General features: G+C 39.8%; 2 protein-coding genes across 2 annotated transcripts in view; both read right to left on the reverse strand.

Annotated features, from left to right (window-relative positions):
- Positions 1-26,689, reverse strand: part of LOC307018648 (stonustoxin subunit alpha-like) — a 37,592-nt gene extending 10,903 nt beyond the window's left edge. The window contains exon 1 of the mRNA XM_079648983.1: positions 26,368-26,689. The gene's annotated coding sequence lies outside the window, so the exon portion shown is untranslated. The remainder of the gene's footprint in view (positions 1-26,367) is intronic.
- Positions 14,659-26,877, reverse strand: LOC307019988 (uncharacterized protein; the record flags this gene model as incomplete). Its single annotated transcript, XM_079651082.1, has 5 exons — positions 26,745-26,877; positions 21,360-21,447; positions 19,937-20,049; positions 16,517-18,550; positions 14,659-15,563 (listed from the first exon to the last, which is right to left on the reverse strand). The coding sequence occupies exons 3-5, from the start codon at positions 20,034-20,036 to the stop codon at positions 14,659-14,661; spliced, it is 3,039 nt and encodes a 1,012-aa protein (XP_079507208.1). The 5' UTR covers positions 20,037-20,049; positions 21,360-21,447; positions 26,745-26,877.
- Between the last annotated feature and the right edge of the window lie 592 nt (positions 26,878-27,469).

Here is a 27,469-nt window from a genome sequence, read left to right on the forward strand (position 1 = left end):
AATCCTAAATTGTGGAATAGTTTGGCCATTAAAATGCTTTTTGATTCAATTTCTAGCGAGAAGTGTATATTGTAGTACTCTTAGAATCCACGTCCAGTCGATGTGTAGGATCTATAGTTTGATAGATATTACGAAGATTATTTGAGGTCTCGCCAGGATAACGTGTGTGCAGCTTCCATGTAAAGTTAGCGTAGGTGAAAACAGTTTTTCCGGTCTCAAAGTTTTCATAATAAAACCGGATATATTCCCCTCACTTTCAAATGATTACACAGTGATATCTGCATTACTCATCCACTAAAAAACATCAGTCTATCCTTTTTTTTAAAAAAGGTTTAAATTGTGTACAATGCTTTTGTGTTTTTAACCTTCGATTCAGAGAAACAAATAATTTTTTCGGAGTTTAGACACTACAGTTTCCGAAGACACTACACTACCCAGAATCCCCAGCTATCGTTTGAGACTACAACATCCGCCTTGCTTTACAAACCCCGTGATTAGTCATGAAGCCCTGTGATTGGATGTTGAGTGGCAGTGTGACAAGGTTACGCTGAGCGTCAACAGCTCTTTGAAATGGAATGGAACCACGACAGACTTTCCAAAACTGGAATTGGACGGCTCCAGCCCCCGGGTCCAGCCCCCCCCCCCCCCCCCCCCCCAGAACTACACATGCTGGCTATCGTGTGTTTCGCAACATGTTCTATGGCACGTCTCTTTATAAGACGTTTTCGTATTTCCCACAATTAGAAGTTGCCAGTATTAAACTGTGTAGACCCTGGAGGTTTAGGGGATACAAAACACAGTGGTGTTATCAAATGTAAAACAGATCATTAATAAATGGGTGAATTAATATATACCCACATGACACCTAAGGTCAGAAGAGCTTTATTTAACAGCTGGTCTTATGTCTGTGACCCCTCCTGTTGTTCCAACCCAGTCTCACATCTAAACGTGTAATAACTACGTTGGCCCACAACTTGGGATGTAGTATTTCAACAAAAACGCCTCTTTTGTAAATTGTAGTACCCCATATCAATGATCCACTTCAATAGCAGAACCCTATATGCCAACTTCCTCAACATTAAAGAATATCTAAGTCAGTTTAAGAACCCATTCAACATCATAGCAATATCAGAGACCTGGATCAGTGCTGAGAAAGGTGTGGACTTTGAGATGGATGGCTACGAACTGAATTATACAAACAGAAGGAATAAGAGTGGAGGGGGTGTGGCAATCTATGTGGATAAAGGAATGAACTAGAAGGTGGTGGAGAGCATAACAACAGCTGTTGACGATTTGTTTGAATGTGTTACAACAGACATTTGTATGGAAAAGTCTACAAATGTTATTGTGAGTTGTATACACAGAGCTCCTGGAACCTGTATTGACACATTTACAGATAGGGTAGAAAACATGTTTACTAAATCATTACATAAAATGATGTTTATCTGTGGTGATTACAATGTCGACCTGTTGAATCCAAATAAGCATAAAATGACAGAACACTTCATCAATACATTGTACAGTATGGGTTTGTATCCTAATATCCCCAGACCTAGTAGAATCACTTCTCCTTCTGCTACGTTAATAGACAACATATTCACAAACATTATGGAAAACAATACAGTAGGCGGACTATTATATAGTGACATCAGTGATCATTCACCTGTTTTTATTGTCTATCACTGCAGTTCTAAGAAACCGAAAGTCGCCAGCCATTTCAAATACAAAAGATTGAGAACTGAAGAAAACATAATTGCATTTAAGAATGACTTACTAAAGCAGCATTGGAGGGTAGTATATGAGAGAGACGATATTGACAAGGCCTATGATGAATTTCTAAACATCTTTAAAGCACTTTATGACAAAAAGTGTCCTGTGAAACAACGCAGAGAGAGACACAAACAGACTCACAGTGCATGGATCACTGATGGCCTAAACAATGCCTGCAAAAAGAAAAATACACTATATAGACAATTCATAAAATATAGAACTTCAGAAGCAGAAAATAAATATAAAAGATATAAGAATAAATTAACCCATATTCTGAGGATATGTAAAAAAGAATACTATCATAAAATATTAGAGAATAATAAGAATAATATGAAAGGTTTATGAAAAGTATTAAATAGTGTTATTACAAATGGAGCAAAAAGCTCTGGTTACTCTGAGTTTTTTGTGGACAAAAATAATGTCATTAATAATACAGAAGATGTGGTTAATGCTTTTAATGAATTCTTTGTAAATGTGGGGCCAGATCTGGCAGAACAAATGAAAACCGTAGAAACAGCTAAAGGGGAAGATACGGACCTCTGGAATGAAAACAATAGCTCTTTCTTCCTCACACCAGTCGAAGAAAAAGAAATCATCATCATCAATACATTGGAAATGTAAAAGCAAATATTCGACCGATTGGAATAATATTGATATGATTATAGTAAGAAACATTATTGAATAAATTGCAGAACCATTAACTCATCTCTTTAACTTGTCTTTTCAATCTGGTAAATTCCCAAATAAAATGAAAATAGCAAAAGTTATACCATGATATCAAACTGGGGATAAACACCATTACACAAATTACAGGCCTGTTTCATTGCTCTCTCAGTTTTCCAAGATCCTTGAAAAGCTTTTTACAAAAAGACTTGAGAGTTTCATGGAAACACATCAGCTTTTGGACGACAGTCAATATGGATTCAGGAAAGATAGATCAACATCTATGGCACTAATGGAACTAAGTGAGGAAATAGCAAACTGCATGGACAATAAAAAACAAGCAGTGGGAATATTTATAGACTTACAAAAAGCATGTGACACCATGGATCACAATATTTTACTGACTAAACTGGAACGGTGTGGCATCAGAAGGGGGGGGTTAAACTGGGTGAGACATTATTTAAGCAACAGACAACAATTTGTTGAAATTGGTGAACATAAATCAGAATACATGAACATAACTTGTGGAGTACCTCAGGGGTCCGTGTTGGGTCCAAAGCTGTTCATAATATACATCAACGACATCATTTATATCAAATATATTGAAATTTATTTTATTTGCAGATGACACTAATATTTTTTGTTCTGGTGACAATTTGAAAGAGTTCATGGAAGTGATAACAACAGAAATGATTAAAGTAAAACATTGGTTTGACACAAACAAATTATCATTAAATATAAGCAAAACAAAGATTATGTTATTTGGAAAATATAAAACAAATCCACAGGTGCAATTAATACTAGATAACATAAACATAGAAAGAGTATATGAAATTAAGTTCCTTGGTTTGAGACCACAACATCACCTGGAAACCTCATATCACTCATGTGAAAGCTAAACTGACTAAGACTATCGCAATATTGGGAAAAGTCAGACACATTCTGGACTATAACTCATTGTATCCTCTATATAACACACTAATACTGCCATATCTGATTTACTGAGTGGAGATTTGGGGAAACACGTACAAAACCAACCTACAGCCGTTATGCACATTACAAAAAAGGGCTATAAGAGTAATCAATAATGTTGGATATCTTGAACACACTAATGTATTATTTTTGAAGTCACACATATTGAAGTTCATTGATCTGGTTAAATTTAAAACGGCACAAATCATGTACAGAGCCAGACATAATCTACTACCTAGGAAATTAAAAAAATTGTTCGTAGACAGAGAGGGTGGGTATCATTTGAGAGGAAATCTACATTTGAAACAACTCAAGGTCAGAACAACTCTGAGAAGTATGAGTATAAAAAACTGTGGGGTGATTTTATGGAATGGTTTGGAGCAGGAGTTAAAACAAAGCACAAGCATCATTCAGTTTAAAAAGATGTACAGAAACACTTTTTTTGAAAAATATGAGAATGAAGAGAGGTGATTGAAGATGAGAAATTATTGTATATGTATGTATACATGTACATTTATGTAGGAATAACTTGCATAGTGATTTAAAGGACAATCATTGATCAAGTAAGGGGTGGGAATTAATAAGCATTTGCTTCCTCCTACTCCCTTTCGGACACATATTAATTATTATTATTATTAATATGAGTAGTAATAATGATACCCCTTTTGTCTCATTAGTATGCATACAAAGTGACAAGTTGGCCCGCCCCCAAGTATACTAATGAGCTAAGTCCCGCCTCCCTTTGTTCGAGGTGGATGTCACACCTAGGTGTGATATCACACGTAGGTGTGAGATCCTTTGATGTGAGGGGTGAGGTGTCATCACACGTAGGTGTGAAATGCCCCCCTGTGTAGCACCTTTGTTGTCTAATCCTTTGATGTGAGGGTTGAGGTGTTATAACAGGCAGGTGTGATATCACACCGATGTGTTATAAGCCTCTGATGTTAATCTAGGTGTTGATTAAGGCAGTCTCTTTGAAGTTGTGCGTGAGATTGTCTAGCCCCCGCCCCCTCACAGCCCCGGCCTCTCCCCCTTCCTGTCACACGATATGAGCCCCGAAGATAGTGGGGGTGGAGTTAGATGAAGAAGAGAAATCCATGCAGACTAAATAAAAAGACAGTCATTTCCACTCACTAAGACACCTAAAAAACGTTATTGTCCTCTCTAAATTTGATTTAGGGTTTTTTAAATGATTTGTGCTTGCTAAGGATGTTTCTTTTTAAGTTTGTGTGCGACTGTTAACTAATGTAGCAGTAGTTTAACTACAAGGAAGTCTCTTTTTATGAAGAGGGTATTCATATTAATTTAAAAAGATCTTATATAGGTTTTAATATGAATGGTGATAAATAAGGATGTTCTCTTTAGTTGTAGGGTTTGTGAACTAGTGTGTAATTACTTTATTAACTATAAGAAAGTCTCTTTGAAGAGGGTAATACTAATTTAAAAATAGCCTATTGTCCCCATGATCTTGTCTTTTTTATTGTTTAATTACTTCACACAACTATAAGGAAGCCCAATATGAAGTTATGTGAGGTTGTATTGGAGTAATATTAGAATTTGCTGTATGCAAAAAAGAGAAGTTTTTGGTGTTATAACAGGCAGGTGTGATTTCACATCGATGTGTTCTAAGCCTTTGATGTTAATCCAGGTGTTGATTAAGGCAGTCTCTTTGAAGTTGGGCGTGAGACTGTCTCGCCCCCGCCCCCTCACAGCCCTTTGTTGTCTAATCTAATTAGCCCTTGTTGTCTAATCCTTTGATGTGAGGGTTGAGGTGTTATAACAGGTAGGTGTGACTTCACACCGGTGTGTTATAACAACAGCAGCAACAAAACAGAACTCCTCCTAATTGGCTCGAAATCCACCCTCAGCAAGGTCACTAACATAACACTCACCATCGATGGCACCATTGTTTCCCCCTCCAATCAGGCACGCAACCTTGGTGTAATCTTTGACCCCACCCTTTCCCTCGAACCTCACATCCGCCAAACAGTCAAAACCTCATTTTTCCACCTCCGCAATATTGCAAAAATCCTACCCTCTCTCACCCGCCCCGCAGCCGAACGACTAATCCATGCCTTCATTTCCTCCCGCCTTGACTACTGCAACTCACTTCTTTACGGCATCAGCACTACATCCCTCAACAGACTCCAACGGGTTCAAAATGCAGCTGCACGTCTCCTCACACATACCAAATCATGGCATCACATCAGCCCAGTCCTCAAAGAGCTCCACTGGCTTCCTGTCTCCCATCGCATCAATTACAAAATGATGGTCCTCACCTACAAAGCACTCCACCATTTGCCCCCCCCTTATCTCACAAACCTTCTCACTCCTTATCAACCCCCACGGTCCCTCAGATCCACCGCAGCCGGACTCCTATCCATTCCCACATCCACACTCTGCAGCTTTGGGGACAGAGCCTTCTCAGTGGCAGCTCCTAGGCTCTGGAACTCCCTCCCCCAAGATCTCCGTGACTCTGAGTCCCTCACAGTCTTTCAGTCCCGCCTCAAAACACATCTTTTCAACTCTGCCTACCCATAAGCCCCCCTCCTCTCAATCAATTTCCTCTTGACTGCCTTTTTATTTATTTTACTATACTTACTTGTTTGCCTGTCCTTGTTTGTCTACCCTCCCTCATATTGTAAAGCGTCTTTGAGTCGTGAAAAGCGCTATATAAATAAAATGCATTATTATTATTATTATTATAAGCCTCTGATGTTAATCTAGGTGTTGCAAGGGCAGAGTTTCACTCTGTGGAGGGACAAAAGAAGCATTGTTAATCACCTGGACAAAGGACTCTTTAAAGCAGAGATACCATATGCAGACACATACCTGAATATCAGGAGAGGACCCTTTAAAGCAAATACATTATAAGGTTAAAATAAGATATATATATAATATATATGTGGTGGAATTAGTTTAAAACAGTCACCTTACACTTTAGTTTAGTTTAGCACAGGATCATTCATTCTAAGAAGAGTGAGAGGGCTAACGAGCCAGCACCATACTTCCTCTCTGCGCTTTCTTGACCTGTATCTGACCTTGAAAAACTCTGGAAAGTACTTTTTTATGTTATTTTATAATATCATGTAATTAGTTAATGTTGCTTGGTGTGTGTTAAACAACCTTTTGGTTTCTTTTTAATGGCCTAGGCAGATGTTGTCTTTTTTCTCTTGCCAAGATACTTCTAGACACACTTTGAGGTAAGCAAAACCTTAAAACTATAAAATGAAGTACATTGTCTGATTAGATTTTTTCTTAAAGACTGTTTCTCTAAAAGGTAAGTTTGTGATTTACTGACACTCAGCAGATTTGTGTGTAATTCTCTCACAAAGGAACTGTAAGATACACTTTTTATGTATGCAAAACCTTAAACACGAATACATTTTCTTTAAAGGCATTTTTGATTTTAACGCTATTTCAATGGAACATTCCAGTTTTTGTTCAAATGCTTTTTTTCTCTTTTCTTGTGTTACTAAGATACTTTTAGACAGACTTTGATGTATGCAACACTTAACAACTGGTAGAATATGAAGTAATTTGTAAAGAATTCGGTTTCTTTTTAATGGCCTAGGCAGATTTTGGCTTTTTTCTCTTGCCAAGATACTTCTAGACACACTTTGAGGTAAGCAAAACCTTAAAACTAGAAAATGAAGTACATTGTCTGATTAGATTTGTTTCTTAAAGACTGTTTCTCTAAAAGGCAAGTTTGTGATTTTTCCAGTAGTCCGCTTCGTTGTGAACGTGAACTAGGCCTTTGAAAATGATGATGGACAAGAAAATATAAAAATCCTTGAAAGTCAGCACTTTCCAAGGATACTTCTTTCCACCCTGCAATCTATTCAGGGCCTTTTTGTTTGTGTTGGCAATGATTGTATGAACCACGGCAGTGCTAAAAAATAGTCTGAAAAGCTGAAGGGGAAACCATGGTGCAGTGGTGTCCAACGCTGGCCCTGGGACCCTGGCTGGCATGAACCTCAGTGGCTCTGGTGTTTGGTCATTCTCCTCTTTGTTGTGCCACCTGAGTTCTTCCTCTGTCGTTCTGGAAGCGGACGACCCACCTCGGCCACGCTTCCTGGGATTTACAGCTTTTTCCTATGCTTTCCCTTTTCTTTTGCTGGGCCGCTCAAATGATGATTCAGAATTAGAAGAAGCAGTCCGAGTTAGTACTGGTGCAGACGTCCGGCGGCGTAGCTTGGATGTTGATGGCTCTGGGGCAACTGTATGCTGATCTGATGCACGTCGTAGCTCGGATGAGGCAGATGTTGATGGCTGTGAAAACAAATGTGGAAAAAACAAAATCGATTACATCACTGGCTTATTCTTTAAAAAATGTAACTCCAATCAGAAATAATTCCTCCATTTAGCATGTGTGAAATAACAGTATACTATATATATATAGACAGGGTTGATACATACACACAACACAGCTTTATTTATATACTGCCGTGTTATAGTCACAAAATACAATTAATCTATTTATAGTGTTCACAAAAACCATTGTTTTCGTTTCTCACGGAACGATAACGCAACAACAACAAAACGGCGTCCATTTTGTATTTTGCAAGTGTGGAATTACTGTAGTATAGATTACACCAAATACACAACTAATAGATACAAACAGAGAGAGTACATACCTTTCCTGAAGTTCATAATCAGGGTCTGATTGTGGCCGAAGTAGATCCTCACCTTCTGACGGAGAGTCAGCGAACACCATTTCCACGGCGTCTTCAAGCTTAGACAGCCTCTTTCTGGATGCCATTATTTGCTTGAATAAGTCCTGAAAGCAAATAAATCCTTGTCCTTCTAATATGATGTTCTGTAGCCTGCTGTTGTCTCTGTTCGCTGGCTGTGTTCACTGTGTTCCTCGCTGTGTTGCCGCTTCGCTGTGTTCGTTGCTGCTGTGCTGGAGCGGTTGTGCGCCTTGCTCTGCTACGTCTGCTGCGTAAAGGTGCCGCTGCTGGCATTATTCATACTACGCAGGATCCTATCTCTGGAACCCATTGGTCGATTTTGGGGGTTGACACCTTTTTTGAAACTTTAGAGCCAATAGAATTGAGGAGGAGTTAGTAAACCCCGCTAAACACTTACGTCAAGGAGAGAGAGGCTTGCGTAAGCAGCACATGACACAGCTGGAGCCCCGGACTGCAAATCTTTACACCTACTCTGCGGCCGTGAATGTAATGATGGATTATCAGGAACAATTCTAAAGTGACTAAGAGACATTGGATTAACCTTGAGCAGCGTTTTTATTCCCTTGAACACGACTTTTGATCACAAAACAGCAACGGTAAGACATCATTATTGTTATGGTTTAGAACACTGTTGTTCTTTTCTTGCTCTGCTCTGGCTGCTAGCTCAGTGAGTTTGTGTCCTACAGTGATGATACTTATATCAAAATAATCTGTGGAGTATCAGCTTTCAGAAGATATGTAGTTTGTGCCGAAAATATTAATTTTAAAGATTGTGTTTGCTAGTTAGCACCGGAATTAGCATCAGCCTGTTTTCACTAAGGGCTAATGCTAACGCTTCTTGTGAGACTTGTGTGTTGTTTTGGTAAAAATGGCTAATATTGTCAGGTAGCTGAGTTTTTTCCCGTTATTTGAGTATAAGACATTCATAGGTTTTTAAATATTAAGAAGCCCCCAGACGCTGTCTCCTGCAGTGACGCGTTTTTCCCCCCGGTATCGGGGGGGCGGGGCTTAAGAGGTTAATGGGTTCAAAAACTTTTAGAACTGGGTAAAATATTCATTAATTTCTTATGAATTGAGTTTCTTTTTTGATTTTCAACATACTATTGTACACAATGACTTTTCCATATATTTATTCTTTTCTGACAAACTTTTGACTTATTCCGTAAAATCATGACAAACTATTACTTATTCTAAAATTTGACCTCTTGCTGCCTGGTTGGAAATGATAGATGAAAAAGCTACAAAGTTTAAAGAACTTTTTGAAAAACTCTCAATTCTACAGATGACTCCCCCCATTCAACGCTATAAGTCCATCCCTCCACTCAGCAAATCATCTAAAACGAAGGACCCCACTAAGACGACCGTTTGAAAACTAGCCATGGATCTGAGAAAAACCAAGTCTCCCCCCGTGAGTTGCAGCCAGGAACAAACTCCTGGACTACCATCATCACCACCATTTTGGACACCCGAATCTTGCAGTACTACTGCTGCGTATTTTGCTCCTTGGGCCAAGACGTCTCTGTTTATGGACACAGTGAAATCAGTGTTGGTTGATATTGTGGAGGGGGTGATACATCGGTACAGAGAAGAAATCTCCAACGGATGCCGAGTCATTCACCCCGGCCAGAGGCAACACGATTGTCTGAATGACATGCCCAATTTTTTCTTCAGTAACAATTACAACGCGTTAATGAAAAGACTCTGGCTCGCCGACTTCATTACTGAGATCGACCAGACTCTTATTGATAAAGACATTTTCACGGATGATTGGAGGATCCAAGGCACTTCGGAGGCTTTTCTGCACAATCTCAAAAATTGTAGACGCCTCAAGGAGAGACTTGAAAAGATCCATGCCGAGTTGGATGGAGAAGAAGAAGACTAATAACCTGCGGTTGGTTGAAGCCAGGGATTTTTCTTTTTCGATACATTGACTTTTTCTTTAAAATAAAATAAAAATGGGGAACTACTATGCAAAACGCTTGGTATATATTGATCAGAATGTAGTCAATACCCTTTTAATAAGTGTGGTGATGAGGACGATTGAAAACAGAATGAATAGTGACCCCCGTGTAAACAGAATGGCTGAAGTTTGTAAACTAGAAGACATTTTGGATATCGTTGGTTCTGGCAGTACTATTCCTGGTCATTGGGAAACGATTGTAAACAAAACATTTAAAGTGGTCCTGGAATCTTCATTTTCCGAAACATTCTGTAACATTACCGAAGAAATGAAACAAACATCAAAAGTGTATCATGTGCTCTCATTGTATGCTCTGTTTGTAGATGTAATGCATCTTTGTGTCAAAAACAGCATACACATGAATATTTTGACTGAAGTGAAAAAACTCCATCATGATATTTCCAGTAATCTGGGGAATTCTAAGCTGGACACGGCCCTGGGGATGTTACAATCAGTATAAGTATTGATTTGTGTGTGAAAAAAAAGTCAGAGAGTTAAACTTGGGCCTGCGACCATAGTTTTATTGTATTTTGTTTTGAAAATCCACAGTGGAGGTTTGTGTCGTACTACATGCGGTGTGTTTTGCATATCTCTCAGTAGCCAACAATCTGTGAGTCTGTTGGCTCGGACATAAACTCGTGTTTAAAATAATACTACATAATAAATGTAGTCTACATTTCATAATAAGAGGTGTAAAACCTGAGAGGATTTTAAATTCGCATTTGAACTAAATGCTTATACAATCTGTATTTGTATTGTTGATTTAATGTGTGAGCGAGGCGATATAGAGAAGGTTAAGCTGTCATTATTAGGCTGTAATTTGTTATATACTGTTGGAATGGGTAAGCAGGCCTATTGTTTTTGGATATTTTTGGAGTTAGGTGGTCCATGAGTGTTTTTTATTGGTTAAGTGGTCCTTGGAATGAAAAAGTTTGAGAAACACTGCGCTAGTGGATTGTCAAAGGGGGAGCCTCGTTGAGGGGAAATTATACAGATGGCTAGTCCGCCCCTGAAAATGTCAACGCAAACGTTATTATTAATAATAATTGAAGAAAAAAAAAATGTATCAATTTTTTTTTATACATTTTTTTTTCTTCATTTTTATTTTGTAATCATCTTGCGATCCCCACTCGGGGTCTCGCGAACCCCGCTTTGGGAACCCCTGCCCTAGTGGGACAGTAGGGTATAATGAGTTCTTTAAGGTAAGATGCCGCCTGCCCATTAAGGGCTTTGTAGGCGAGAAGAAGAATTTTAAATTCTATCCTGTATTCTATAGGGAGCCAGTGTAAGGCAGCCAGAACAGGAGTAATGTGGTCCCTTTTCCTAACTCTGGTTAGTACACGAGCTGCAGCATTTTGAATCAGCTGAAGCGACTTGACTGACTTCTTGGTACACCCTGATAATAAGGAGTTACAATAATCCAGCCTTGAAGTAACAAATGCATGGACTAGTTTCTCTGCATCGTTTTGAGGCAAGATATGCCTGATTTTTGCAATGTTACGTAGATGGAAGTAGGCGGTCCTTGAAATTGATTTTATGTGGATGTTAAAGGATAAATCCTGATCAAATATAACACCAAGATTCCTTACAGTCTCACTGGAGGCCAAATTAATGCAATCCATAGTTAGTATATCTTTAGATAATTTGTTTCGTCGATTCTTTGGGCCGAGTACAATAACTTCAGTTTTGGTCGTGTTTAACATCAAAAAATTTAAGGTCATCCACGTTATTAAGTCTTTGAGGCAGTCTTGAATTTTATTTAGATGATTAATTTCATCAGGCTTGATTGATAAATATAGTTGAGTATCATCCGCATAACAATTCAAGTTTACAGAATGATTCCTTATAATATTGCCTAACGGAAGCATATACAGTGTGAACAAAATAGGTCCAAGCACTGAGCCCTGTGGCACTCCATGGCTAACTTTGGTTTGCATGGAAGATTAATCGTTGACACGTACAAACTGAGAGCGTTCAGATAGATAGGACCTAAACCAGCCTAAAGCCGTTCCCTGTATGCCAACTAAGTGCTCTAGTCTTTGCAATAGGATATCATGGTCGATAGTATCAAATGCAGCACTAAGATCAAGCAAGACAAGAATAGAGACAAGTCCCTTGTCAGAGGCTATTAGAATGTCATTTGTGACTTTAACCAGAGCTGTCTCTGTGCTATGTTGTGTTCTAAAGCCAGACTGAAAAACTTCAAATGAATCATAGTTTTTTAAGTAATCACACAGCTGTTTTGCGACTGCTTTCTCAAGAATCTTTGAGAGGAACGGAAGATTAGAAATAGGTCTATAGTTGGCTAAAACCTCTGGATCGAGGTTGTGCTTTTTAAGAAGCGGTTTTATCACTGCTACTTTGAATGATTGTGGAACATAGCCTGATAATAAAGACATATTAATAATATTTAATAAAAAAGTGTTAATTAATGGAAAAACTTCTTTTAACAGCTTAGTTGGAATCCGGTCTAAGATACACGTTGATGGTTTAGAAGAGAGAATCATTGAATTTAATTAACAAAAAAAAGAATTGTACCTTATTTTTTTTGTTGTTCATTTATATCTTATTTTACCTAGTTAACCTTTATTTATGCATATTTTTGTATATCTCCAGTTTTAAACAATATTTTTGGCTACTGTCCTATAGTATACATTGGAATGATTTCAAACCTGTTTTTATTTATCCCAATAATTATAAAGGAGTGCCTTGGAAATATGTGTTTACCTCATTTGCCTTTATCTCCCTCTCTCCCACGCCCACTTTGGCTGTGAGCTGTGGGCGCCTGATGAGCCAACACCCCCCACTTTCATCACTTACAGCGCCCATCGTACAGGGCAAATGAAAAGTGTAACCGGGGTGAAAAGGGTGTTACATTTACTTAATTATGAATGTTGTTACATCAAGGCTGAAAATTAGGATGAGTGCAAACAGTCAAAAATGTTTTTTCCCCCCCCAGACCTGTCGCCCTAGGCGACCGCTTGTCGCCTATGCCAAACACCGGCCCAGTACACCATGCTAAATGTATGTCTGCATAAAGCTGAGTTATGATCGGTCACACAGAATTTGGAGATGATTAAATCGTTTACAGTGAGATTTACTCCCATACTTGTGGCCATACTCACGCAGCCCTACAAATGAATTGAGATTTCCACACAAATGTTCTTTACCAAGTGTGCAGAGCAGTGTTGATTTAAAAAAGCAATTTCAAGGTTGGATATTTTTAAACCTTTTTGTTGTGTATATATATTCATAATTGAAGATGTAAATGAATTCCAGTTTATTTGCAGTACTTTCTTTTTGTATTGTGATATTTGTGGCATCAATGTGTGCATTTGATACAGATAATGGAGCAGTTGCTTTAGGGCCACAGTGTATATCCCTTAAGGTCAAATAATGAGATCCTCGACCTCCACCCCCCCCTCGCACCTCCACACAGAGCCCCCCCATATATCAAACCCCAACTTTACCCCTGGCCGTGATACTCCGAGCAGCAAAACAGCCCTCACCTAGGAGAGTGTATTTGCAAACAATAATCATACATATTGTATTTATTGTTTAAAATGAGGATACTGCTAACCTATCTTTTTATTTCTGTATTTCTTGAAGTTGTTGTCCGCTGTCATGTCTCGGCTCAATGTGACCCGAGCAAAGGGGCAACATGTGAACAGAATGCAGGGGTTAAATCAAGTCTTTACACTGTAACCTAATCATTTACACTGTAGGGATTTGAATGTTGTCCCTAAAGAAAAGGCCTAAACTCTCATTCAGAGGTTGGAACATTTCTTTGTCACATTCAGATATTAAATGTGAGCTCATCCTCCATTTCTTATTTCACCATCCGCCCTCTGGAACATTTCACTTTCTTCCTTCTTCTCTGTTTGATTTCTGATATTGTTAAACAGATCTGAAGAAACACACTCCTCAATGTCAGTTTCGGTAATTTATTGACAAGGATGACGACACCCTGAAACAGAGTAATGCAGCAAGATAAGCTGACAAAGTATTACATCCATGCAATTTAATCAACACAAATATATACCACGAAACAGAGTATAGTAGTAATAGTATAATATATATATAGTATAATATAATAGTGGAAACAGTCTTACATGAATGAGTGGACGAACGTCTCAACTCGAGGCGGAGTGCATGAACAATGTTTGAACTAAAATGGCTGCTCGGCACTACCGGGTCAGAGCACGGCATAACCGGGCAGCGACAGCAGTGACACTGCCCTCTAGTGGCCGGCGATAAACTCTTCAAGATCGTTGAGGAGTTTATCATCCAAGCTCATGAGACTGCTGGAGATTTGAGAAAGGTTTAACTTTCTCTCTTTCCCCGTCACTACGCTGTTTCTATCTGTTCATTATGAACTTTGAAAAGCTACATGTCTTTATATAAATATGTAATCAGTGGAATTGCACTCAACACTAGAGATATGATTTATTGACCTGACATCTTTAGCACATTTTCTCCTCAAATACAGACTTCATGCAACAAAGCTCACCTTTACCTTTACTGCTGACATCACAGTTTATTGATGTCTTACGTTAAGCTACAGTCCCATCTTATTTTTATTGATTATCGGGTCTTAGTTCACTGATAAAGTTTTTGAATCATCTTTGCAAAGCCTCTTATCATTTGACATAAGGAAGGGCTGTTCTCAGCTTTCTGTCTGGCTCTCTCCTCCTGCTCTTTTCTAATTTTCCTTTTGCATTTTTCCTTTAACTTTTTCATCCTCTCCCTGTCTGCCTTTACTACCATCATTTGTTGCTCAAACTTTTCCGATATTCTCTTCTCCATTTCCTCTTCCTCTTTGCGTATTTCCTCTTCTCTCTCTTTAAGGATTCTCTGTTTTTCCTCTTCTATGGCCCTCTCTGCCTTCTGGAACATGTCAGTGGTGTAATGGCTTCCTCCGTTCTTCTCTGTTATGTTTCTGATCTTGTCGAGCAGCTCTCTGACCTGAGAACGATCCTTCAGGTTATTATTGAAGACGTGGTACTGCCCGTTACATCTGTCCACAAGTTCCTGCAGCTCTTCGCTTTCTTTCAAGGCCTCTTCGATAGGCGTTCCTTCGAGCAGATCACCGTGGGTAAAGAGAACCATGCTGTATCTGTCTGCTTCCTTTCCAAAGGTTTCCTGAATCTTCTGAATCGACTGTTTTTCTTCCTCCGTGAATCTGCCCAGTCTGATGACGACCAGGAAGACATGGGGTCCAGGAGCAGCAAAAACAATGCTCTGAACAAAGCTCTCGATGGTCTTCTCTTCTTCAATCTTGATATCAAACAGACCTGGAGTGTCAACAACCTTAACTCTTTGTCCATTAACCCTACAAAAGGCCTTAGCACAGTCTACAGTCAGAGATTTAAAAGAGAACTTTGATGGAAAGTGATTTTTTCCCAGAATGGTGTTTCCTGTGGCGCTCTTCCCAGCTCCGTTCTTCCCCACCAACACAATCCGGAGCTCCTCGTTCTTGTATGTGTTTGTTTCTGATCGGAGAGCTGAAAGAAATGAAGAAATATTTATTAATCTCTGTATTTATAAAATGGTTCAACTACCACATGAACAATGTAGACAGAGAGGGGGGTGGGCTCAAGATGCTTTAATAATCTAGAACATGTCTAGATGTCATTCAATTGATATTTTTCATGTATTCCTGTAGACGCTATTCTCACCATAGAAAGGGTTTATTAGGTGAATGGCAGGTTTGGTGATAAAGGTAGAGGGTCTGTCAATGTCAAGAGATGCACTTTGAAGGGACCTTGTTTTTTATTTACCGGAGCAAGAGAGAGAGGCACCATGATGAACACAAATACTGGAAATTAAAATCACACTAAATTGACCTCTTAATTTAACCTGAACTGACATGGTGCAGTGGCCTCTAGCTGAACGTTTACATTTTTTTTACAAATAGTCCTTACAACATGTTTAGTTTCTATCTTTCATACAAATTACCCCATGTTAGGCCTAAAACCCTTTGAAGGGTAGAAGTTCCCTTTAGTTATAACCAGGAGCCCAAACAGACTTCTGACTGGCTACCCCTAAACATGTAGTCTTGTGAAGAATGTAATGCAAGCAAGTAAAAGCAGAGTCACATTCTCAAAATCACCCAGGCTCTAAAAATGCTTTGAATTTAAGAAACATTAATTTAGTATGAACTGTTTTGATCTGTTCATTATTAGGAAATAGATGTGATCTTGGACGGAGCCTCATATTGCAGAGGGAGCCGCTGCGACACAGAGGGCCTCATCATGTAACTTTGCGTGGGGCCACAAGTTGGCCAGAGATAGCGGCCCTGCACTCTCATCTCTTGGAGGTGATCGATCTCCTCCTCTTGACTCTCAATCAACTCCTGAACAGCCATCTTTTCTTTTGAAGCTTTATTGTACTTGACTTTAAGCTCTCAGTGTCTGGCTCTCTTTGACTTGAGGAATTACAGAGTTGATCTTCTTACCTTTACTTTTGAAGGATTCTTTGAGAAGTGAAGGTTTAGTTGTGCGGACATTAACAGGGATGCTTTCTTTGCTTCTTCCAGCTGCACCACAATCACACCTGACCCTGACAGCGTATTCTGTCTCTGGCTGAAGTCCTGAAATGATCGCCTTCTCAGCTCCCGCCTTCATTTGCTCCCAGTGGAGATCTTCCTCTTTCACCTGTTGGTCTGGTTCGGCGTACTCCACGATGTAGCTCAAAACGTGGACATCTTGTCCGAGCTCAGCAGGTTTCTCCCAGCTGACTGATATCTCACCTGAGGTAGATTCAACGTGGAGTTTTCCAGGAGGGCTGCAGGGTAAGGTTTGAATGGATCCACTGACTTCATTGGCTGGCCCGGCACCTACTGGTGTCTCTGCCCTGCATCTGAACATGTACTCTGTGTTAGGACTCAGGCCGCTCACTGGGACTTCTCCAGCTCTGGATGCTGTCTCTTGTTTCCAGCCGTCCTCTCCACTGACACAGTACTCAACAGAGTAGGAGGTGATGTCCTCTGCTCCAAATCTGGGTGGAGAAATCTTCAGTGTCACACTGCTGTGGTTTATATCACTTCCTGTTACTGTTGCAGGCTTTGAAGGAGGCTCAAAGTTCTCATTGACAGAAAGGCCGTCTGTATAAAGGTAGATGCTGGCTCCTTTCTGTGTCTCCTTTGTTAAACCCACTGTCAGAAATGTGATGTTCTTCTTCTCCTTGTTGGCCTCTGCAAAATCACTGAAGAGCTTTGCTTTCTGCCGCATTGCTTCCCTTTCTTCTCTTGAGTTGTACCATTGATCTGGAGGGTGTGGATCTTGAGAGTCGTCTGGTTTGGGTGTTTGTTTCAGGTAGTTTGATAAAGTTGAGAGGTACGGTTCATCACTTCCCAGCGAGGTGAAGACAAAACACACAGCATGCTCTGCTTTGAAGCTTTCTTTGAACAGGTCTGTTTGAGATGAGATGATCTTGGTGTTTGTCATCATGTCGGTCAGAGACATCACGGTGTAGATTTCTCTCTCCTTACAGTCCATCCACTCGTTCAGGTCCTTGCTGTTGAAAGGAGAAGAACATGTCTTCCTCAGTTCCTCTGCGAGCACAGCTTCTTCTTCTCCTCCTCCTCGGATTGATGGAAGTTTCTTTGCCAGGGTTCGTTGGAATTCCAGTTTGAACTGAGAGCACTTCTGTTTAAAGGTTTTGAGTTTGTTTCCAATCTGTGGGAACAGCTGTGCAGTTTGGGTTCTCAGTGCATCATTGCACCTCATCTCCAGGTCACTGAGGTCCTCCAGGACACTCTGACATTCTTCAACTAATCCTATACTTATCTGACGGACAAGTTTAGCGGCTTTAGAATCTAAACATGTCAGAGGCAACAGCCAGACCTTCACTGGTACTGCCTTTTCCCCGTTGGCTCCCAGCAGCTTTGGCAGACTTTGGTACACCTCTAGTGCCTCCTGAAAGGATGTTGGAGGTTTCTGAATCAAAAAGTCTCCAAAGAATCTGCAGGACAGTTTCTCAACATTTGCTTTGTCCTTGTCTTCCATTTTCAGCGAGCCTTCACCTTCTATTGAGAGGCAGGGAATGTTCTTGATCATCACCTTCAAGTTGCCCTGAATGTCTCGATGGTTCTCGTTGACAGACACCTCACGGTCAAAGACAAAGAAGGCTTGAGCCCCATAAAGGATTCCTGTGACTACATGTGTTGCTATTCCTTTTTCAAACACAAACTGATGTTTCTTAACATCCCCAAGATGATTCATGGACAGTTCTTGGAACTTTGTGGTAGCTTGGTAATTCAGAGTTACTCTAGCATGATTTTTGGAAGTCTTGCTATCGTTCAGGTATTTGGCTGATCCTCCAACCTGTACCAGTCCACCCAAGAAACTCGCCTTCAGAGAAGCTTCAACATTTAGTGCTTTAGATTTGTCCTCAATTGATTCAGATGCAACTATATCAACCTCATTATAGTGCTGTGGTCTTTCTCCAATATGATCTTTAAGGTCCTCACGGTCCCACAAAGTCATTCCTGAAAAAGAAGAAGCAAAAATCAAGCTCCCACAACCAGAAACTACAAACTGACCTTATAGTCTAGTTATCAGCAGTTTTATGATAGAAATGTAGAGTAGGGTCTCCAGAACATAGAAACGGCCGGATGCTAATTTACATAGGTTGGGATATTTGTAAAATTAGCATAAATGGTGTCCTTTGAAATGAATGGGATTATAGTTTATGCAGACAATTGTAAAAGAAAATGACTTGGCTGATTAGAACAATTTGGGCTTTGTGGGTTATTAAGGATGCTGAGTCCATTTCTTACATTTTCAGATAAAAAAACGACCACTACGGCTACTGGCCACGCCCCTTTGTAACTGCTACTGGCCACGCACCTTTGTAACTGCTACTGGCCACGCACCTTTGTAACTGCTACTGGCCACGCCCCTTTGTAGCACCCGCATGCAAGCAGTGAGCTCTGTGAAGAGAGCGATGTCTACCAGCAGATACTCAACTAAATGCTGCCGTGATTAAACTCCATATCATGTTCCAAACCACATCAAGGATTCTCTCTGAAACAGTATGGAGCTCAAACTCTTTCTCTCTCTCTCTCAGGTTTACCACAAGGTGAGTTCCTTTTTATTTCCTGCTTCTTCACACAGACTCTCTCCAGTACAGGTTAGCTCTGAGTGTTAGCATGCTAATGTAAACATAGACCATATTACTTCCAGAACACGTCTCATTGTTTCTGACAGCAACATTTCTGATTTTCCCGTGGGTGTAATGCCCGCCCACATTTTTAGTAATGTCGTCATGACGCAGCAAATCTGGATCAGCTCCGTTGTTCCCCCGTTTTTTTTTTGTGATTTGGGTAAAGAGGAAAAGAGAGAGGGTTTTATTTCCTGACGCTTTGTGAGTCTCCTGAAACACCGGGGAAACACATTTATGTATAAAAGACATCAACAAGTGCATTTTGCATAATAGGTTAACTTCAACTTTAGCTTTTGATTGTCCCTCACATACGTTAGCTAATGTTAGTTTAGGTAAAGCAAGTCACTAGCTAACGTTAGCTTTATAACATGTTGTTATGTTCTCTCCACTAGGACAGAGCATTTTCATTCTGTCACACTTTTCTTTGTGTTAATATTTCAGGCTTTGGCGGCGTATGGGCAGCTTTGTGAGGGACACATTATCTGGAGGCTACCTTCCGTTGGACACGTTCTACCATAAGTTAGAAAGCCTAATAGTGTGGGGTTATGGCCTATTAGCACAGACTGAGAGTGATGGCGACCTGTCTCACAGGGGATATTTGAGAGTCAGGGCCTGATCTTAGCACATAATGTGGGCTGTGGCAGTGAACCATCCCAGAGGAGAAACATGAGAGACGGGATGATGGTAGTAGAGGTATGTGAGTTCTCACCAGGGACCAGAGAGTCTTTGCGGCAGTCGTACAACATCCCAAGGCTGAAAGGCCGTCCGAGCGCCGCCACCTCCATCGTCCCTCTGACTTCAGAGTCCATCGCTTCGAACAAACTGAAAATAATCGACAACAGCTCGTTAGTTAACTTCAATGATTTGGTAATGTCATGACCAACCACTCTAATATGGAACATTTCAATGAGACCTTTCCTCTCAACGAAGAGACGCACAAGAGGACTCAATGAAACGAAAGTGACACAAACAGACTCGAAGGGAAAAGGGACTACAAAGCAACATTTACACTGCAGTGTGTTAATTAATAAATGTCTCTATTTGTTCCACACGCTCCTGCATTACTTCACCCTACAAACCAGACAACATGTAAACAACATGTTGTCGAGTGCAGAGGTTGTTTCCTTAACTGCAGATCTGTGAAGGAAACAACCAAATACACTGAACAACTGAATCTTTGACTGCAATGAAATGTATCATGTCATCAGATTCAACATAACTGTATTAGGTTAGTTGAAAGCAATACGTTGAAATGTAAATATAAACCCTAACCCTAAATAAATACAGTTATGTGGAATCTGTTGACATAATACATTTAACTCAAAAACATTTCAGTGCATCTTGATAGGGTGAAAAGAAAAGGTTTAACTGTGAGAGGCAGGGTGTGTTATCCGTCATTTACACAAGCAGTACATTTATAAAGTGAAATGCTAATTGAGGAAATAATATTAACAATTTAATAATGTGATATATGTAAGATTAAATTATTATTGTGGCCATTTGTAAAATGTGTTCTTTTTGCTGATCATCCACTTTAACTTTACATTTCTACTTATTTTTTGATATTGTTTATATTTGATAAACTTTTTTTCATTTGTAATTGTTAATAGTTAACTCTATTGCACTTTTTAAGTATTTGTATTTTAATGTTGAACACACTGCTCCTGTAATCTATCTATCCATCCATCCATCCATCTCTCTCTCTCTCTCTCTCTCTCTCTCCATCCATCCCTCTCTCTCTCTCTCTCTATCTATATACCTATCTATCTACACCAGGGAACCTCACTTCATATATGTATCTAAAGTGAGGTTCCCTGGTGTGGAGGTCAATGGTTTTCTGAATGTGTTTTTGGTTGTTAGCCTGAAATAAGGTGTGGCTAACACAAGCTGTAGAGATTTTAACATTTTTGTTCTATGACGTAAAATAAGTGAGAGCTATAGAAAATATTTTTGACATGGTATCAAGTTACTAATACAAGTTACAATACACAAGTTATAAAAGACTCAATGACGTTAGAACAGATCCCAGTTCTGGGTTTCCTTAAAGAGTAATCCTACCCTGAGATCTCTTTAAATCAGATTGTGGTTCTAACAGAAGTATTCAGTGTGTTTGAGATTTGTAGGAAACTCACCAGAGATTCTGCTGTTTGTTGAGAAACACCTGAGATCGTTGATTCTCCTTCAGAGAGAAATGGAGAGACTTGTCTCGACTGCAGCAGTCTGCAAATAATAATGTCGTTTGTATAATCACTCTTTTGTCTTTATTCTACATGAAAATGTTAGAGATTCCATTCAAATCTGTTGATTATTAATATCTTCCTCAGGAATAGTATGTAGAGTTTTTAATGCTAAATGTATATCATTTTCTCACAGGATATAGAATGAGACAACACAGTGTGTATCCATTGTGTCTGAATGCTTCAGCTCTTCAGACCAACATAGTGAGATGTGAGTATGTTCCTAATTGTGTTGGTATGCAGCCGGTCTGCTCTGTTTCATAAAGCAAATCTGACACTTTTATATTGTAGAATTTGTTAAATTAAAGCAGTCTTTAATTGTTTGTCCTACACATAGCAATACATGCTTTTGAAATGCAACATGTCTTTGAAAAAATAATAGTATACAGTTTATATTGTGTATCACCTTTAGCTTGAAAATAAATAGATGTGTTTTTTTAATCTATAAAATAAATAAATAAATAGACAGTTTATCAATCCCAAATTGGGAAATTATTTAACAGCAGCAGTGTGTTCAGGTATTAAAATATTTAAAGTTGGAATAAAGTATAAACTACACAACACAAGTCTAATGCTCAGCAATCCATAAGAGAAGTCCGATGTGTTCATGAAACTCCCCAGGAGGCACCGACACTAACGTGGCCGAGTGGACTCCGGAGTTTGCTGCATGAGTTGCACTGTATGATCTGTGGTGTAGTGGGCTGTCACTCAAAGACTGAGTAGCCAATGGGGACGCATCCCTGAAAGTCCCGCCCACCTGGGACATTTTTGTAATAATCGAAAACAAAAGATGAGGGAGCACAAACGAGAAGAGCTGCAGCGAGCACAAGTCTGATCATTGAGAAAGAAGAAACAAGAACTGCAAGCAAAAAGATATGTTAAAACAAAGAAAAAAGACTTATAGTTTACAAAAATGATTTGTTTACAACTCATAGTTTTGTAAACAAATAGTTTTAAATTACATTTATTTTGCTTGACTCAGTTTTTTTTCTCTTAAACTCTTAGTTTTGCTTGATTCTGAGAAAGTGTTGCTTTATCTTTATGAAACAAAACTAATCCCATATCCAACGGAGCTGATCCAGATTTGCGTCCGATATGACGTAACATCTGAGATGTGGACCCACGGCCCAATCAGAAACGTTGCTATCAGAAACAATGCCCGACTATTTTGGACGTAATATGGTCGGTGTTTACATTAGCATGGCTAACACTCAGAGCTAACCTGTACTGCAGAGCATGTGTGTGAAGAAGCAGGAAGTAAAAAGGAACTCACCTTGTGGTATAACCGGCAAGAGAGAAAGCCTTTGAGCTCGATACTGTTAGAATCCACCTTTTTTATTTAAAGCTTTATACCAAAATCAGCACTTTTGAAACAGGAAGTGAAATAGAGGATATGAGGCATGGCTAGAATGGGTGATCTGTTTGGTATTTTGAGCAAAACACTTCATAGACATGTTTTTTATATATTTGTATATATCTGAGACCTATGCTATTGCCTAAAAATAGCATGATAGGTGACCTTTAAGTTTCTCCGCACCGCTCCTCTCTGGGCTGCTGCCGGTTTTAGGTTGATGAGTTGGGTGGCATGTCTCTTCTGCCTGGGGCCCCCAGAGTGTCTTGCTGCGCCAAGCATGCCTGCTACTATCTCACTGTAGGTCACACATGTAATTAGACCCTCCAGAAAAATGCGGGCAAAAATCCTTGATTATGCATGCAGGGTTTTTATGTGATTTTATGCGGTGAAATTGCGGGAAGTTGCGAAATATGCGGAAAGTTGCGAAATATGCTAAATATGCGGGAAAAGAATAAAAAATAAATTAAATATTGGGCTGTCTTATTTATTCTCTCTCACACACAACCTGCCACTAACGTTAAACCCCTTTACTATTCAATTAAACACATTCAATGTTTATTTATTGTAAAAGCAATTGGGCTATTTTAATCTCACACACACACACACACACACACACACACACACACACACACACACACACACACACACACACACACACACACACACACACACACACACACACACACACACACACACACACACACACACACACACACACACACTTCTCCGCCTCATTCCGTTTTCATTTACTCGTTCGTTATCTGACCAGCTTCAATCTTGTAGGCTACTCACTTCGTTTCTTGTAGCCCTCTAAAGGGTTTTGGAGGTTGATGCCTCGGTGAACGTGAGTCGTTTGGCTTTCTTGTCCGCAGCAGCAGAAAGCATTTTCGAATGTTTGAATGAATCAAAGTGGGTCGTCACCGTCGATGTTCTCTTATGCTCCAACACACAGTTGCATGGGGTGCAGAATAGTTTCCGGTCTTTAGTAGAAATGTTCGTCGGTAAATGAGATGGATTAGATTTTTTCGTCTTGGTGTTTTCTCTATCGTGTGAGCTCCACACGTTCACTCTATACAGTGTTGTTTACATTCTGTGATGCGCGAGCTGATGACGTCACGACAAGACGAGTTAACTTTTTTTTCCTCAACTTTGTGTGGAAAAATGCGGGGATTATGCGGCCTTTTGATAAATATGCGGCCTTTTGATAAATATGCGCCATTTTGCTGATTATGCGGTAAATTCTGCGATCGCAGAATCGCGTTTTTCTGGAGGGTCTATGTAATGATTGTAGATCCTTTTATTACATTTATCCTCGCCATCCATAGTTTCTAATTAACTTATTTAACGTATATATGATATTTAGGCTCGCTGGTCTCATCATACAACGGCAGTGAGAAAGCACCAGGGGAGGCAGCCATAACCTCTGCCGCACTGAAGGGGGCGCACGTGAGCCCACAGGTTCTTGTTGCTACTGTTATTCTACGCAGAGGGTAGACGCAAACAACAAACTAGACTTTAGAAACTAGAGGAAGATAAGGAGGACTTTTACAAAAGAGCAGTGTTGGGACTAATGCGTTACTGCAACGCAACTACCGTTTGCGGTAACTAATAGCGTTACTAGTTACCTATTTCCATTGAGTAACGCCGTTATAGTTACTGTGATTTAAATGGGTGCGTTACTGCGTTACATTATGTGATGGAGCTGAACCGAATCTCCCTGCGGATGTAACTTACAGTTGAATACAGCGATGTCCTCTCACAGCACCATGGAAAAGTGAAAGTAACCAGAGAGGAGTGATGATTGGTTAACGCGGGGTAACATTTCAGGGTAAGCCAATCAGAGACAGAGTTGGGCGGGTCTTGCCTTATGGGGAAAATACACACTCACAAACACTTGCTAATGCTAACACACACACACACACACACACACACACACACACACACACACACACACACACACACACACACACACACACACACACACACACACACACACAATGGCAGATGCAAGTATCAGCGAGAGCAGCAGCGCATTTGCAACTTGGAGATATAGTTCCACTATTCTCAATTTGTGGGGATAAAGGACGCAACAAATCTGACGGTAAAATGCAAACTGTGTGCAGGACAGAAAGCATTGTCCACATCGAAAAAAAGCAATGCCAATCTCCTGAAGCACCTAACTAATGTACATGGGGCTATAAAACTAGTCGCCAAAGACCCCACCGTCTCAACCACCGGCAGTGACCCAGATGGAGCAACACCATCTAAACAGCCAAAAAACGATTTGTTTAAATCGCCACATGTCACCCAGTCAACTAAACAGATTGATTGCCAGGTATGTTGTTGAGGACATGCTGCCCATCGCAACGGTTGAGTCTGTTGCCTTCAGAGAACTAGTCAACAAAAAACAACACAAAAACTTGTATTTTTATTGTTATTATTTTTAAAGTAAAGTAACTTGTTACTTTTTTGAGAGCAGTAACTATAACTAGTTACTTTTTAAAAGTAACTTGCCCAACACTGCAAAAGAGTAATATAGATTGTTGTCCAGAAGGTTAGCATGGACTTCATCTTCAAGAAAAGATAAGACCACAATTGAACATTGGATCTTAATAAGAGAGAACAATCCAATATTTAAATGAAACTACATGTTTGGGGTATCCTTTTGTTGAACGGTCTGTTTCAAATGAATCAAAACATCAGACTAAAAAAGCTTTTGAAAATAACAGAATATTTTGATTAAGGTCAAAATATAATAATATTTGTAAATCTGACTCTGAAAGAGTCCGTGCCTCACCAGCCACGAACCTCACCGCACGTCACTGGTGTAGAGGAGGGTGTGGTTCAAACGCAGCAGCCTGGTAGCTCCTTAGCTGTTGTTATGAAGGTATAAACAGTGAAGGCGGTGCGTAAAAGGCACAGCTCTCAGCAGCTGGTGCTGCTCTTCTCAGATTCTGCTGAGTTACATGTCACGCTGCCTCCTGGTGAAGGAGGTTTTCCTTCTATCAAACAGCTGTGGGCAGCAGATACTGGGAGTCACTGACATGAATTCATAGATCAATGCAGACTGTTTTGCGAATCCGGTGCTTAAACAAATAGCTCTACACCCCTGGCCAAAATGTCCCTAAAATGAAGTCCGAGTTTGAAATATATCTCAAATAATGTATGCACTGCCATTTCCCCACATAAACACAACAGTCTGCAATGAAACGGTCGTCTCCTGTGTGCTCCACTTCCTACTTGGTGCACCGGTAACATGACCATTTAGGGGCTCCGTACGAGAGAGAGCTGCAGGAAGCGAGTCAGCATTCAACACTTCCTGTTGCCTGATTCGAAGTCAATGTTCTTTTGTCTGTTTTTGGTAAGAATGAAATATCATAAATAGTAAACAAAAAACTAAAGAAGAAGAAATTCAGTGCACTCCATGACTTTAGAAGAGATCCTAGTTCTGGCTTTCCTTAAAGAGTAGTCCTACCTTGAGATTTCTTTAAATCAGACTGTGGTTCTAACAGAAGTATTCAGTGTGTTTGAGATTTGTAGGAAACTCACCAGAGATTCTGCTGTTTGTTGAGAAACACCTGAGATCGTTGATTCTCTTTCAGAGATACACGGAGAGACTTGTCTCGACTGCAGCCTGCGGTCTGAGAGAGTGATCTGAAGACGTGACGTTAAAACACAAGAGAAAAGATGAGAGAAATATAAAAACACGAAAACGTTGAGATCCTCCTCACAGTTTTAGTTAATGATTTTTTTTTCGTGTATCAGATCAAGGTGTGTTAGTCTTCCTTAATACCTTACATGGCAAGAGAGAGCTGCAGGAAGGGAGTCAGCATTCAACACTTCCTGTTGCGTCATCGTGAAGTCAACGGGTTTTTTTCTGTTTTTGGTACAAATTAAATATCGTAAATAGTAAGAAAAAAACTCACCAGAGATTCTGCTGTTTGTTGAGAAAACCTGAGATCGTTGATTCTTCTTCAGAGAGACGCAGAGAGAACAGAGAGACACAGAGACACAGAGAGACACAGAGAGAACAGAGAGACTTGTCTCGACTGCAGCCTGAGAGAGTTTCACTTTCAGCTGAAGACTTGGCGGTTGTTGCTCAATATGAAGATGATGTAACCCAGCGGTGTTCAAACTGTGGGGCGCGGCCCCCTCGTGGGACGTGAAGCTTTGGAAGAAGTTGTAAACAGACTTTGGTTGCTCTTTTATATAATTAAAACAAAATATAAAAAATGTCTTGTAAGCATTGGGGTGAGAGTTCCTGTGTTTGAGCATGCACAGTCTGTTCTGAAGTTGTTGTGAGAGAGAATCCAAATGGAAGACGATTATAACGTTTAAGGATCAAATACTGAGAAATGATCACATGACTTGAAATCATATCTGATTTCAGATGTGGGAAGTAACTAAGTACACTTTTTATTTTTTACATTGCATTTAGCTGACGCTTTTATCCAAAGCAACTTACAATAAGTGCGTTCGACCAGGAAGATACAACCTTGAAGAAAACAGAATCATATAAGTACATCAGGTTTCATAGAGCCAAACATTTCAAGTGCTACTCAACTGGCTTTAGATCAGCCAGTCCTTTATTAGTATATAAGTGCTTTGTTAGTAATTCTATCTCTGGAAGTGGAGTCCAAAGAGATGAGTT

Source organism: Notothenia rossii (genome assembly GCF_949606895.1).
Source record: "Notothenia rossii genome assembly, chromosome: 9".
Classification (NCBI taxonomy): Eukaryota; Metazoa; Chordata; class Actinopteri; order Perciformes; family Nototheniidae; genus Notothenia; species Notothenia rossii.